The sequence below is a fragment of the Xyrauchen texanus genome, chromosome 10, assembly GCF_025860055.1.
Source record: "Xyrauchen texanus isolate HMW12.3.18 chromosome 10, RBS_HiC_50CHRs, whole genome shotgun sequence".
NCBI classification, from domain to species: Eukaryota; Metazoa; Chordata; class Actinopteri; order Cypriniformes; family Catostomidae; genus Xyrauchen; species Xyrauchen texanus.
In genome coordinates, this window is record NC_068285.1 from 13,166,693 (window position 1) to 13,181,639 (window position 14,947).

General features: G+C 38.4%; 2 protein-coding genes across 4 annotated transcripts in view; both read left to right on the forward strand.

Moving 5' to 3' along the window:
- Positions 1–14,947, forward strand: part of LOC127650920 (zinc finger protein 449-like) — a 451,526-nt gene that overhangs the window by 184,505 nt on the left and 252,074 nt on the right. The window lies entirely within an intron of this gene.
- Positions 1–14,947, forward strand: part of jupb (junction plakoglobin b) — a 148,793-nt gene that overhangs the window by 82,488 nt on the left and 51,358 nt on the right. For 2 of the 3 annotated variants that reach the window (XM_052136571.1, XM_052136570.1), the window contains exons 2-3: positions 7,185–7,222; positions 12,956–13,117. In XM_052136571.1, coding sequence (XP_051992531.1) covers positions 7,210–7,222; positions 12,956–13,117 — 175 coding nt within the window. In that variant the 5' untranslated portion in view covers positions 7,185–7,209. Of the gene's footprint in view, positions 1–7,184; positions 7,229–12,955; positions 13,118–14,947 lie in introns of all 3 variants that reach the window. The other variant, XM_052136569.1, reaches the window with a different exon arrangement.

The window sequence follows — 14,947 nt, forward strand, 5'->3', positions numbered from 1 at the left end:
TCTCTTTACTGTTGTACATGAAACTGGTGTTGAGCGGGTAGAATTCAATGAAGCTGTCAGCGGAGGACATGTGAGGCGTCTATTTCTCAAACTAGAGACTCTGATGTACTTATCCTCTTGTTTAGTTGCACATCTGGTCTTCCACATCTCTTTCTGTCCTTGTTAGTGTAACGAACCCCGCTCCTTCGGTTCGCCCCGCTCCCTCGAGCTCACACGCTCGTTCTGCTCCCTCGAGCTCACACGCTCGTTCTGCTCCCTCGAGCTCACACGCTCGTTCTGCTCCCTCGAGCTCACACGCTCGTTCCCAATCTCCCCCCTCGGGCTCACATGCCCGCTCCCAATCGCCAGAGTATTGAATACACCTGCACTCGTCTCAATCACCCCTTCATTGTATACACCTGCACTCGTCCCATCACCTAGTTATTCGTTTCACCTGCACCGCTCGTTTGTTCCCCTATATTTATCACGACCCTTTCGTCTCACTCGTGTTGGTTATTGTTTAGTTACCCCTTCGCTTTGCCAGCTCTAGTGTTCCCCTAGCTCCCCTGTTTATTCTACTTGTTAGTATTACACGCTATTCTGATTCTGATTACCCGGCTTCGACCTTACGCTTTCCTCTACCACTCTATTTGTAGATTTGCCCCTTTGCCTTATCCTGATTCCCCGGCTTCGACCTTACGCTCCCCTTGACTACTCTTCTTCTGGATTTTCCCTATTGTACTTTTGCCTGCTCTTAATAAAAGCAGTTTTCATCTACATTGTGACTGTCTCTTCTTGTGCGGGTTACAGTTAGAGCCAGTTGTGCTTTGTCTTTGAAGACTGTAGTGTACACCTTTGAATTAAATCTTCAGTTTTTTTCTTCAGACCATTTCAAGTATTGTATAGCCTTCATTCCTCAAAACAATGATTGACTGATGAGTTTCTAGAGAAACTGTTTCTTTTTTGCCATTTTTGACCTAATATTGACCTTAAGACATGCCAGTCTATTGCATACTGTGGCAACTCAAAAACAAACACAAAGACAAGATTAAGCATCATTTAATGTACCAAATATCTTTCAGCTGTGTTTGATATAATGGCAAGTGATTTTCTAGTATCAAATTAGCAACTTAGCATGATTACTCAAGTGTACGCAGCCAGTGTACAGTATATAAAAAACATTTTACCAATCAGGAATTCGCATAATTCATTCTGATTTAAAGTAATGGCCAGCATCATCCAGTCGCTGCCAACCATGTTAAAGTAAATTTCAACATTATAGATTCTGAATCGATGTACTCCTTATCATTGCCCCATGTCTGCCAATCATGTTGTGTGGTCCAAACCTCATCTACAGTCTGAAAGTGAACTTTGGTCAGATGTTAGGAATGAATGTGCTTAGCTGCATAGGAAAGCTATAGGATGCTCCCTTGTTCCCTTGCTCCATAACTGGTGAATTACTCAACCTCCAGTGTGCTCTCTGTCTGCACTGGTCTCCGAACAGTTTGTAATTCACCTTATTTTCATCCTAACTCCATGTAAAGCCTCTGAAAGCAACAATTTCAGCTTTTGGGTGAACCTATTGATTCTCAGTGAGATAATGCGCAGTCAATAAAGGATTTCAAAGGAAAAATAATGGCCCTATTGTCAACTTCCATGATCATTGTGTTTAACAGCATGCAGTTTCTCGATAAATCAATGACATTTTCAAAATGGCATATCGGATGAAACTAGAGACTCAAATGCGTTCCAATGTAAATACTTAATGAGGTTTCTTACCAGATGTACTTTTGTTGATGTTTCTCCCAAAGGCAAACTCAGCTGTGATCGGCACCATGTTGTTTTGTCACATGACTCAGTGTGTCTAAAGTTAAACCCTTTAATGATGGCCCAGAGTGTCCTGATCTGAGATGAATTAAATTATGCAGTGTATAGCAAGACAAAAATAAAGTATGCAGATTAAATAATGGGTTAAATAATGTCTTAATGAATATTTAAAAATGCAAAACATTTGTGTGAATGTTTGGTAGGGATAGGGGATAAAATATAGAAGTCAATGGAAAGTCCCCATCATGGTTGAAAAACTAAGGCTTGTGTGTGTGAAGGTGGAAGTCAACAAACAGAACAATGAAGACAATGTAAACAGAAAGTGTATGATGAGTAAAACAGACAAAGATATTCTGGAAACATTCATCATAAGCAGAGATGTTGTGTCCTGCAGTTGACAGGAAGTGGGAGAGAGAACTGGGTTGAGGTAGGGTGCAAGAGATATATGATGTTGTCTCGGACAGTCTTTGCTCATTTTCAGGACAATGGTAAAAAAATAGAGACATCCTGTCATTTTGTCTTCTATTCCTCAGTGATATCTATTTTAGACCTTTCTGCCACCTCGTTGACCTTCAGACATTCTGTACAATCTGTAATTCCCCTCCAGAGATAACTTCCTTTCTCTCTCGGACTATAGCTAGAGACACACAGTTCTCCATCCATCCATCCATTGCTTTCCATAAATACATCCATCCATCCATTGCTTTCCATAAATCCATCCATTGCTTTCCATAAATCCATCCATTGCTTTCCATAAATCCATCCATCTATCCATCCATTGCTTTCCATAAATCCATCCATCCATTGCTTTCCATAAATCCATCCATCCATTGCTTTCCATAAATCCATCCATCCATTCATCCATTGCTTTCCATAAATCCATCCATCCATCCATCCATCCATCCATTGCTTTCCATAAATCCATCCATCCATCCATCCATTGCTTTCCATAAATCCATCCATCCATTCATCCATTGCTTTCCATAAATCCATCCATCCATCCATCCATCCATCCATCCATTGCTTTCCATAAATCCATCCATCCATCCATCCATCCATCCATTGCTTTCCATAAATCCATCCATCCATTGCTTTACATAAATCCATCCATTCATCTATTGCTTTCCATAAATCCATCCATCCATCCATTGCTTTCCATAAATCCATCCATCCATTCATCCATTGCTTTCCATAAATCCATCCATCCATTCATCCATTGCTTTCCATAAATCCATCCATCCATCCATCCATCCATTGCTTTCCATAAATCCATCCATCCATCCATCCATTGCTTTCCATAAATCCATCCATCCATCCATCCATTGCTTTCCATAAATCCATCCATCCATCCATCCATTGCTTTCCATAAATCCATCCATCCATCCATCCATCCATTGCTTTCCATAAATCCATCCATCCATTCATCCATTGCTTTCCATAAATCCATCCATCCATTCATCCATTGCTTTCCATAAATCCATCCATCCATCCATCCATCCATTGCTTTCCATAAATCCATCCATCCATCCATCCATCCATCCATTGCTTTCCATAAATCCATCCATCCATTGCTTTCCATGAATCCATCCATTCATACATTGCTTTCCATAAATCCATCCATCCATCCATTGCTTTCCATAAATCCATCCATCCATTCATCCATTGCTTTCCATAAATCCATCCATTCCTTCATCCATTGCTTTCCATAAATCCATCCATCCATCCATCCATCCATTGCTTTCCATAAATCCATCCATCCATCCGTCCATCCATCCATCCATCCATCCATTGCTTTCCATAAATCCATCCATCCATTCATCCATTGCTTACCATAAATCCATCCATTGCTTTCCATAAATCCATCCATCCATCCATCCATTGCTTTCCATAAATCCATCCATCCATCCATCCATTGCTTTCCATAAATCCATCCATCCATCCATCCATCCATCCATCCATTGCTTTCCATAAATCCCATAAGCTACAGTAATAAAGTTATTACTAGAGAAAAATTACATTTAAGATTTTATTTCACAGATTTGTGCATTATCTTTGATTAAATTGGTGCTTCTGCAAATAACTCTGCTGTCACAATTAAATTGCCTTAACGCAGCATTTTTGGATGATTTTAATCCTGGTTTTAGTAGACATGCTGCAGATTTAGTCTTGGCAAAGACATGCCTAAAAAAGTCAATGTATTTACAAAATGTATATCACTTTTTCTGTATTAAAAGTTTGGGCTTGCTCGGGAGCTTTTCGAAATAAAATGGCACTGTATTCTGATTGGTTTTATGGGAATTGGAGAATAATTTCTCCCATATTCCTGAATATTCAACATTAGTTGGGGCCCTCCCATGCCGAGTCTCATTTTGAGATGAAAGCGCTCATGTGTCATTTTCCTCTTTAGTGCTGCTATCCAGATCACATGTGCTATTGGCTATAAATACTCACAGCATGTTATCTTCAAAGTTTTAAAATATTAGTTCACCCATCATTTACTCACCCTCATGTTGTTCCAAACCTCTATGACTTTCTTTCTATCATGGAGCACAAACGAGATATTTTATAAAACGTTCACACAGCACTATTCCATACAATGAAAGTGCATTGACCAAAGGTTGTCAAACTCCAAAGTGAATTCATAAAAATAGCCCAAAACAATCATTAAAATCTTCTTTACAATTTCTTCTTTTGTGTTCCATGGAAGAAGAAGAAGAATTAGAAAAAAAGCCTAACCCTTTAAAATGCCTTTTGTCTGTCCAAATGAAGTTCCTGTTTCTAGTAAGCATGATAAAAATTCATTGAAATAAAGACACAAAACTTCAGCCAAAGCCTTGCTTAACCCAGAAAACATTTTTAATTAATAAGTGCATGTATAATTAATGCAGTCTTAATGCCTACTAGTGTAAATGTTTTTCGTGTTCAGAAGCTGCTCTTTCCTTTTGACTTTTCACCCTCTATCAGGTGTAATGTGCTTTTCTGATTGTTGGATTATTGTTTCTGGCTGCAGTTGACCAAGTAGACTAAATATGGGTGTGTGGTTTTTGTGTGTTCATATTAGCTTCATGTTGATGTGATTATTGACTATGGAAAAATGCAGGGCACGTGGTGTCATAACAACAGTTTGCAACATCCCAAATGCCTTAACTGAGAGACTGCATGAAACTGTACTCATGACAGAAATCAAGGGCAGAGAGAGAAATGCTGCAGAATGTGAAATTGAGACTCCTTTTTAAACTGGACTAAGTTTAAAATAATTATAAGAAGAAAGAAATAGGCAAATTAGATCTTGTCAGATGTACCAAGTAGTTCAAAGAGGTGTTATATATAAAATGGATTAGTCATCGGTTTTACAGTACAAAGAAATTACGTTGTTTCATGTTTTTTCTTCTTTCACTTTTTAATGATACGCCAACGCAAGTGTTTTCTTTTTCTCATTAAAATGCAGTTCGTTGCCTGTGTTTCTGCATTACAAACGCCTGATAGAGTCTTTTGTGTTTGGTTTTAGTTTTTGTTCTTTTTTATGCAGTTTAAAGAGATTGATGATCAGAAAGTCTTTCAATCTCAGTTTATCAAAAGGAGTCGATTAGCGGTAGATCCTACAAACTGCGTTTTATTGTTCTGATCAATTCCATTTTTGTAGAGATTTGTTGCTTTTATTTCAGAGAATAATGTGATTATTCAATTCAATTAAAATTCTATTAAATTACTCAATTTGGTGGAATACACTGCAACGATTTTTTTGTGAAGTTTATGCTTAAAACAAGTAAAAAAGCTGATGCTATTTGCACCCTGGTGCAAATAATGGTATATGCTGTTTACACTCCAATGCAAATAGTGGCAGATATTAATTGCACCCTAACCTTGGTGCAAATAATGGTAGATACTAATTGCACCCTGGTGCAAATTGTGTCAGATACTATTTGCACCCTTTTTAAATACTAACATGCAGAATAGGCATCACTGCGGTGTGTGTACTGTGTTTAATTAGTGTCCCACAGACAAACTCCATTAACCCCTACCTCTAAACTTAATCTTAACCTTACCTTGGTGAAAAATAACCTTGTTTTTACTACAATAACCATGGTTTCGACACAGCATTTTTATTTTATTTCATTTACTGTAACCACAAAATTAACCATGGTTACTATATTACCACAACATTACTGTAGTAACCCCATGGTTAATTGCATTGAATTGCAACTGTGGTTTCTGCCAAAAAAACATGGTTACTACAATATTATTAATACAGTGATGCAATCTACACACAATCGATGCTGAGCCGCGGGAATGAGCGCCATCAACAGACCCCGCATCCGGAACAAACCCTTCTCTGCACTCCTCGACATTCACCGTGCCAAAAACACTGTGATAAAATCAACATTTATATTCATTTTGATCTATTATTTTAGTATTATTGAAGGAAATATTAAGAGTGGAAACAGGAAATCGGATGGGGAATAAGAGCGGGATAAAAGGTGGATTCGAACCGTGGTCGCTAGTACAACATTACACAATCACGCTATATTTACACCCCACTCTACTGCGGTCTGTCGTATATTTCTGTGGATCCACCAGAATATTGGGGTGCAAATAGCGTCACTGTGTGGCAGATGCTATTTATACCAAGGTCTTAATGGATAATACTTCTTTGGCTTTGATGCATTCAGTAGGTATCAAAGAATTTATCAAATCTATGCATGTATAATTTATTTAATCAACATAAAGATTGTTGTTTAAAATGTATATATTTGTACTATTGTAAGTCAAAATTATGTTTTGTGGAAATCAACATTATGCAACAAATGCTGTAGAAGTGAAACAAGTGGTTTTTTTTTTTAAGTAAAATCATTTGCATTGAGTCCTATGGTATTAAGGCTGCCTGTGAACACAAAAACATTTTGATATTAAAGTGGATGGTGGGTGCAGATGAGGGTGTTATCTTTTCCCATCATGCCTCTTGAGCGGCCCTCACCTCGAGCCATATCCCCGCCTGTAGTCTGCCCTATTTATAGTCACGAATTAGGCGCCTCTGTAGGATTCAAAAACCACAAACCTGCATAGAAAGGCACCCTTCAATTCTTGAGGATAAAACTGGTAAATTCCTACAGTTTACCCTTCTACTTGCTCTGTTTGGACTATAGACTGAAAATGAATGGTTGAATTTCCATTTTGGGGTTGCTTCTATGATTTGTGAGATTGTTCAGTGCAGTGGTTTTATAAATAGCATTGCCTGCTCACTGTTTTTACGTCCCACCGGTGCTTTTCCCTCCAAACTGGTGCACGCTGTCACTTCTGGTTCACATTGCAGAACGCTTCATACTGCATCTCTCCAGCTTTCTAAGCTGTCTAATTGTTTTTCTCATGTTTTATTATAGGTTGAAATAAGGCCGGACGGTGGTGATGTCACTGCAAAGTAAGTGTATGTTTTTTTTTTTAATGTGTTGAATTTTTATAATTAAATAAAAAATAAATATATTGTCTTGCAATGTGTCGCCACACATTTGTGGTGTGCATAACAATAATATTTAAAGTGGCATGTAGATACACTGGGGTTCAAAATCCGATGCCCCTATTTTGCATTTTTCTAATTATATATATATATCACCATGGAAATCTAGGCCCGCGGACGGGCCCTTAAATGTACAAAATAAAAGTATGCGATAAACAAAACAGCTGTGTGTTACATTGGTACACATGCCACATATCTTTGGAAAGCTACATTTCTTGATTTTCTATTGATATAAACCATTTTAAGATACAATCACAACAGCAGGTACAATCTATATCTTTGTCAGACCACCAACATATAAACAACCAATAACAAAATTTAGGCAACTCACCTATGATGCCTCATAGTTGTACACTGAGCCATAACTTCCCGACAAAAACGGTGTTGTTTCATTGTCAAATGTCCAAATGATCAAATCAAGTAAAATGTTTAGTCCAAATCACAGTATTACATCAATAAATATCCACAGACTCTTGTTGCATCATTTCAAAGCACCTGGCAGCTGTGCCTAATCTTTCACATATTACCGGTAATAACTTCAGTTCAGATGTAAACATTTCCTATATCCGGTATCAAAATGGAAGCACGCACTCTGGCCTTTCGATTGACACCTCATTTGACCCAATAGGAGCTTCCATGTCCTGTCCACAGCCTTCAATACCCAACCACCATCTGTGTCGAAAGTGTAAGGGCATACCCACTTTCCTTTGTTTACTGATCAAACCAATTACATTGAAGAGTGGAAATGACTGACGATCGTGATAGCCAATGAAATTCTGAAAACAGTGATATGCGGCTTTAGTGGAACTATTAGATGATCGGCTCTGTTATTCCTATGCGCAAAGTTTCCTCGAAGCTTACTCTCTGCTGTAGCCTCGTGCGTAAATGCATGCAGAGCTGCTTTGGAACTGTTTACACATTTGGCGCATTTAAATATGGTGAAACGGATTTAAAAACAGGATTTTCACCCCAGGATGTGATATAAGAAGGCATTCATTGTCAAAATTCTGAGTTTGGAGATGAAATTTCTGAAAACAATACAGATGATTCAGAGGCAGATGGAGAGATGAGACACGGCTCTGGACAAGTAAGTGTTTTCTTGTGTTTATAACATATATTACTGTATATTCCGCGATAAATAAGCTTTAGTTTGAATAATGAATACACATTTTGTAATTACCCTTTGTCCTGTGTTTCCTCAGTGAGTGTTTGAACCGCTTGTGCGTGTTTTTAGTTCATTGTTTGTTTCAGATCTATTGACATGATATATAGATGTTTTGTATATTTACTGTAAAATATATATATATATATATATATATATATATATATATATATATATATATAGTAAATAAATCAATAAATATAAGTTGAAAATAAGAATATATGTTGTGTTTGAGAGTCTATTTGTTACAATGCGGGAGGTGGGGAGGTAGGGCCATCTATTTGTTACAGTGCTGAATTCATGGGGAGGTGTAGGCCCATCTCTTTGTTCCATAGTACATTGGCAAAGTATACAGTATTTACAGTAAATATACATACAATAATACATTTTTACACACTTGAAAAGAAAAATAATACATATATATATATATATATATATATATATAGAATACAGAAAAGATGGAGAAGTTGTGTCTAGCTTTGTAAATTACATTTATTTATTCTCCCCACTCAGCAAGCTGCCACATAAAGTGGAGCAGCAGGACAGCACCTCATCAAGAGAGGAGGGCTTTCAGAGAGACCCTTGCTGAGGAGCATGGCAGAGTTGGGGTCTCAATCCACAGCCAGACCCAGATCTCCTGCTCCACCTAAGAGCACATCACAGGCTGTTGCACATCACCAAATCTTGCACCGCTGGTCGCCTGAAGTGCAGGCAGTGTCATGCAAAGACACCAGTGAAGTACTCTCCTGTGTTGTGCCTATGTGCTTTGTACACAAATGTGACTGCTACAATGACTGGCATGTTGCTAGAAACATGTACAATTTTATAATGGTTTGTAAATACTTTATGTAAAAATTAATGTAAATAGTTTGTTGTGTATTTTTTATATAAACAAATTGTCCACCATAGCACTAGTTTTGACTCTTTTATATGCACAACATTTAGTTTCAAGAAGGGAAAAGGCACTCTAATGTGTTTATGCATCAGTTACTCTGTGTCAGCAAAACTAATAGTGGATCTGGATATGGAATATGATAGCTCTAAGTGTCATCTTTCATTAGAGCCCACAATTATGACTGTACGCTGAAGCGCTCAAAAGTTGCAGCCTTTTTGTCCTAGGTTTCCAAAGTGACCTTTGGAGTATCCAAAAGGCACTTTTGTAAAACGCCTGGGTGTACCCTTAGAAAAACATGTGTAAAATATTCATTTTTTTATGATATTGTTATAACATTTGAACCTGGACTAGGTAAGGATTCATGCTGTGATCCCATTGTGTTCTCAAGCTAATAGCTACAAGTTATAGTCATCTGCAGGCATCTGTATGCAAAAAAAATTTCAGGCGGAAAAGAAAATTCTATTTCATTGTGTTCAAACTTCTATTACTCAAAATCAGTAGCACTTACAGTAATTCTGACTGCTGGAGAAAAACTTCAGAGTGTCCCCTTTCAAATGTGACCAAAACCATGCATGTACTCCAAACGGTTCAAGAACAGCTTTAAATTTACTTTGGGTATGCCTTGATTAGGCGCTTTAGGCTAATTTTACAGGATTGGGAAGAGGATATATATATATATATATATATATATATATATATATATATATATATATATATATATATATATATATATAATGAACAGCATGATTTCCAAAGAGCATCTTGTGATGTTACATAATATTTGACTTTGTTGACTTTTTTGTACAGGGGAGAGAACATGGGCAATGTAAAAAATGTTCTTATGTTTAATTAGCTGCCTAGAAATGGTGTAAAATCTTAAATGTCTCTTCTTAATTTTGCATCAAAAGTTATATGTTTAAAAACATTTTGAAATCTTAAAACTTTTGCATATTTACAGTGAGGAAAATAAGTATTTGAACACCCTGCTATTTTGCAAGTTCTCCCACTTGGAAATCATGGAGGGGTCTGAAATTGTCATCGTAGGTGCATGTCCACTGTGAGAGACATAATCTAAAAAAAAAAATCCAGAAATCACAATGTATGATTCTTTAACTATTTATTTGTATGATACAGCTGCAAATAAGTATTTGAACCCCTGTCTATCAGCTAGAATTCTGACCCTCAAAGACCTGTTAGTCTGCCTTTAAAGGGGTCATGGCATGAGAAACCAAATTTGCCTTGATCTTTTGGTATATAAGAGGTCTTTGTATCATTAAAACGCCCTGCAAGTTTAATATTTTAAGACGCCCTCCCATTCTAAACTAATCATTTATTTAATCAAGCTCAAAATACAGCTCGCTCTGGATTCATGGTTAGAAGTGACGGTCGGTTAGAAGTGACGTAACAGCGTTTGCATATGACCGCCCAGCACAAGATAACTACGCTTTAAGCGCAAGACAACTACGCCATTTCAGATCGCCGCGCGCTTCACAAGTGTTCAGTCGATGGACAGCGTAGCTCTGACAGAGACTACTTGTGCACAGGAAAATTACGATGCCACACAGATGTGCTGTTCCTGGCTGTGGTCAAACAAAACCTCTGAATAAGCTGCCGAAAGATCCAGACGCCAGGGAAAAATGGATGCAGTTTATTTTTTATGGATCGCCCCAGTCACGGCAGTGTTAACTTAAGCGCTTGTTCTGTACATTTTAAGGATGACTGTTTTGAGAACAAATCTCAATATGATGCTGGCTTTGCCAGAAAACTGTTGCTCAAAGATAAGTCCGCGTCGACTATTCTGGGAACAACGACTGACGCTAAACTGTAAGTAATCTATTTTAAACTTTAAACTACTTTTTAAAGCGCAATTTCATTCATTATGAATAATCACAGTGTTTTTACTTAGTTTACTTGCATATTGTTCTGGCTGGGGCGCCAATAATTGATACATAGGCACTGACGCTAGCTAATCATAACAGTGGGCGTAACACTGAAGTCTTAAATGGAAAACGCCTCCAAAACAGACTGTTTGAATCAGAGGATGAGAAACAGGGTGGGAAAAGGTCATAAATCACTAGATTTTAAAAGTTTTTCTTAAAAAAAATATATTAATACTATAATTGCACCTAAGGGAACATAATAATACAATAAAAAACCCATGTCATGACCCCTTTAAAATGTCCACCTCCACTCCATTTATTATCCTAAATTACATGCACCTGTTTGAGGTCGTTAGCTGCATAAAGACACCTGTCCACCCCATACAATCAGTAAGAATCCAACTACTAACATGGCCAAGACCAAAGAGCTGTCCAAAGACACTAGAGACAAAATTGTACACCTCCACAAGGCTGGAAAGGGCTACGGGAAATTGCCAAGCAGCTTGGTGAAAAAAGGTCCACTGTTGGAGCAATCATTAGAAAATGGAAGAAGCTAAACATGACTGTCAATCTCCCTCGGACTGGGGCTCCATGCAAGATCTCACCTCGTGGGGTCTCAATGATCCTAAGAAAGGTGAGAAATCAGCCCAGAACTACACGGGAGGAGCTGGTCAATGACCTGAAAAGAGCTGGGACCACCGCTTCCAAGGTTACTGTTGGTAATACACTAAGACGTCATGGTTTGAAATCATGCATGGCACGGAAGGTTCCCCTGCTTAAACCAGCACATGTCAAGGCCCGTCTTAAGTTTGCCAATGACCATTTGGATGATCCAGAGGAGTCATGGGAGAAAGTCATGTGGTCAGATGAGACCAAAATAGAACTTTTGGTCATAATTCCACTAACCGTGTTTGGAGGAAGAAGAATGATGAGTACCATCCCAAGAACACCATCCCTACTGTGAAGCATGGGGGTGGTAGCATCATGCTTTGGGGGTGTTTTTCTGCACATGGGACAGGGCGACTGCACTGTATTAAGGAGAGGATGACAGTGGCCATGTATTGCGAGATTTTGGGGAACAACCTCCTTCCCTCAGTTAGAGCATTGAAGATGGGTCGAGGCTGGTTCTTCCAACATGACAATGACCCGAAGCACACAGCCAGGATAACCAAGGAGTGGCTCTGTAAGAAGCATATCAAGGTGCTCATTTTTTTAGATTTTGTCTCTCACAGTGGACATGCACCTACGATGACAATTTCAGACCCCTCCATGATTTCTAAGTGGGAGAACTTGCAAAATAGCAGGGTGTTCAAATACTTATTTTCCTCACTGTACATATTTAAAATTCATTTAAACTCCCAGATTTCTAAAGTGGACTCGCTTGTAATTTTGAGAATTATCATAAATATATGGGTCAGAAATGATCGTTTTTATTTAAGGGAGAATTCACCCAAAATGCTCCCTTCATGTACTCAGCCTCATGCCGTCCCAGATGTGTACTTTTATTTCTGCTGAAACAAACTTCGATATATATTAAGTATATTTAAGCTCTGTAGGTCCTCACAATGCAAGTGCTAACATCCCACTTTTTTCATTAGAGAAAAATGTATAATAAAAACCACTCATAGTTGAAATCTTTGGCATTTGAAGCTCTGAGGCTTTGGCAAATTTTTAGTCATTTTCATGCTTGTCTTCTGCAGTGAGTGAGGCACAGGGGGCAGTGAAGGTGGAGGAGTGGCAGCAGACGTTTTACACCTCTGACTCAGGGATACAGTCGGGGGCCACTACGATTCGTGATGAAGATGAATCTGAGTGCGGCAAGAAGTATACCGTCACCAGCACTGCTGTGGAGAGTGCCGCAGGTAACGCGGTCTCACTAAAGGTCTCCTTTTCCTTCTCAGAACATTTTGATGAATTATTCTACCTGACGGCCTTTTTTGTACCTCCAGAAGTTTAGAATAGAATTGGTACACTCAACCCTTCCACATGGGCTGTGTAGTTTCACTTTTACAACACTCAAAGTGGCTTTTTATTATTAGATATATGAGTAATAAAATATCTGAAATGAGAAAAGGAGAATGGGAACAGGACATGACGCAGTCTCGACTCGAATTCGCATTAGCACAACATTATAACAGGAACTTGATGTGTTGCTGCTACAGAACGTTCAGTACCCGGACATCAACACATTTTGTCATCGACTCAAGTGGCATCTTCCATCAGACATTTTTGCATCAGTTCAAATGTGTTCACATTTTCCTGTGGCGCGGCTGCATTGCGCAGTCAACTTCAGACACACGGGTCCTGTCCCATGGAAACCAAGAAGTAATTGCATTCACATAAACAATGATGAGCACGATTCGGTGGTTGTGTTTTCTCTCTAAGATTAAATTTTTACTCAGTTGACAGTGAGGTTTAGGGTTGGGGTTTGGGTTAGGGCATTACATAATTTAGGGTATTACAACTAAAAACTGCTCACATTACTACTCTCTTTTGGCGCCACTCTGTGGACATTTCAATTTTGTCTGTATTATTTTTTGTTATTATTAATATTTCTGTATCGTTTTATTTCATCGTCCTTTAAATTACAAGTCCACAATAAAAAAAAAGTTCATAAGAAAACACTGAACATGAGCAGCGCAGCCGTTTTTGCCGTTCTGGCCAGAGCGGGAAAACAACGAGGTAACGAGTAACGAGGAAAAAAATTATAATTTAAAGAATTAACTGCGACAGAAAAAATGTATCTAGCCAGAGCTCCCGAGAAGAAAAAGCATCTTTGTTTGTATAATAAAGAATGGGAGAAAAAAATATACATGGTTAAAACCAGTTACATGTGACACTAAGAGTGCAGTGTGTGCCACCGAATTTCACCGACAGCTCTGCTGAAGCACGCTAGTGCCCCAAACATGACAGAGCAATATCCAGGAGGTCACCCTAGTGCCCACACGTTCAACAACACTTCCAGTTTCAGCCACTTGGTGCAGTGTTTTGAATTTCGGTATGCATAGACCGATTTAAGCTGAAGAACTTTTGACCTACTGTCGCCAAATGAAGTGAGTGAATCGTTCTGGTTCAGTTCAGACTCTTTTTTCGTTCACTGAAGTTTGTCTTTTGTTACATTTTAAATTCTTGTAATCAGATTACAGTTAGTGACTTTCAATTAAGGTTTTAAGTAAACTTTTAAGTAAATTACTTGGGTTACACATATTTCGAAAATTATATTATTTATTTTTAATACATTTAAAATGTGAATTCACATGTTCACGTCAAGCAAGTCTCTCTGTGTTTCTGTGACAGCTGAAGGATGTGACAATGAACAAGGAGGGTATATAGAAATTATTTTGAATTCATTGTTTTAGAAAGAAACTTAAAAGTGAAATAATTAGTAACAGCATAGTGGGGCGGCTGTGGCTCAGGTAGTAGAGCGGATCACTACCAATCACTGGGTTGGTGGTTCAATTCCCAGCCCACATGACTCCACATGCCGAAGTGTCCTTGGGCAAGACACTGAACCCCAAGTTGCTCCCAATGGCAGGCTAGCGCCTTGCATGGCAGCTCTGCCGTCGTTGGTGTGTGAATGTGAGTGTGGATGGGTGATTGGGACACAGTGTAAAGCGCTATCCTCTAAGGTTAAAAAAAGCGTTATATAAGTGCAGACCATTTACCATAGGAATCTGTTTAGAAGTAATTTG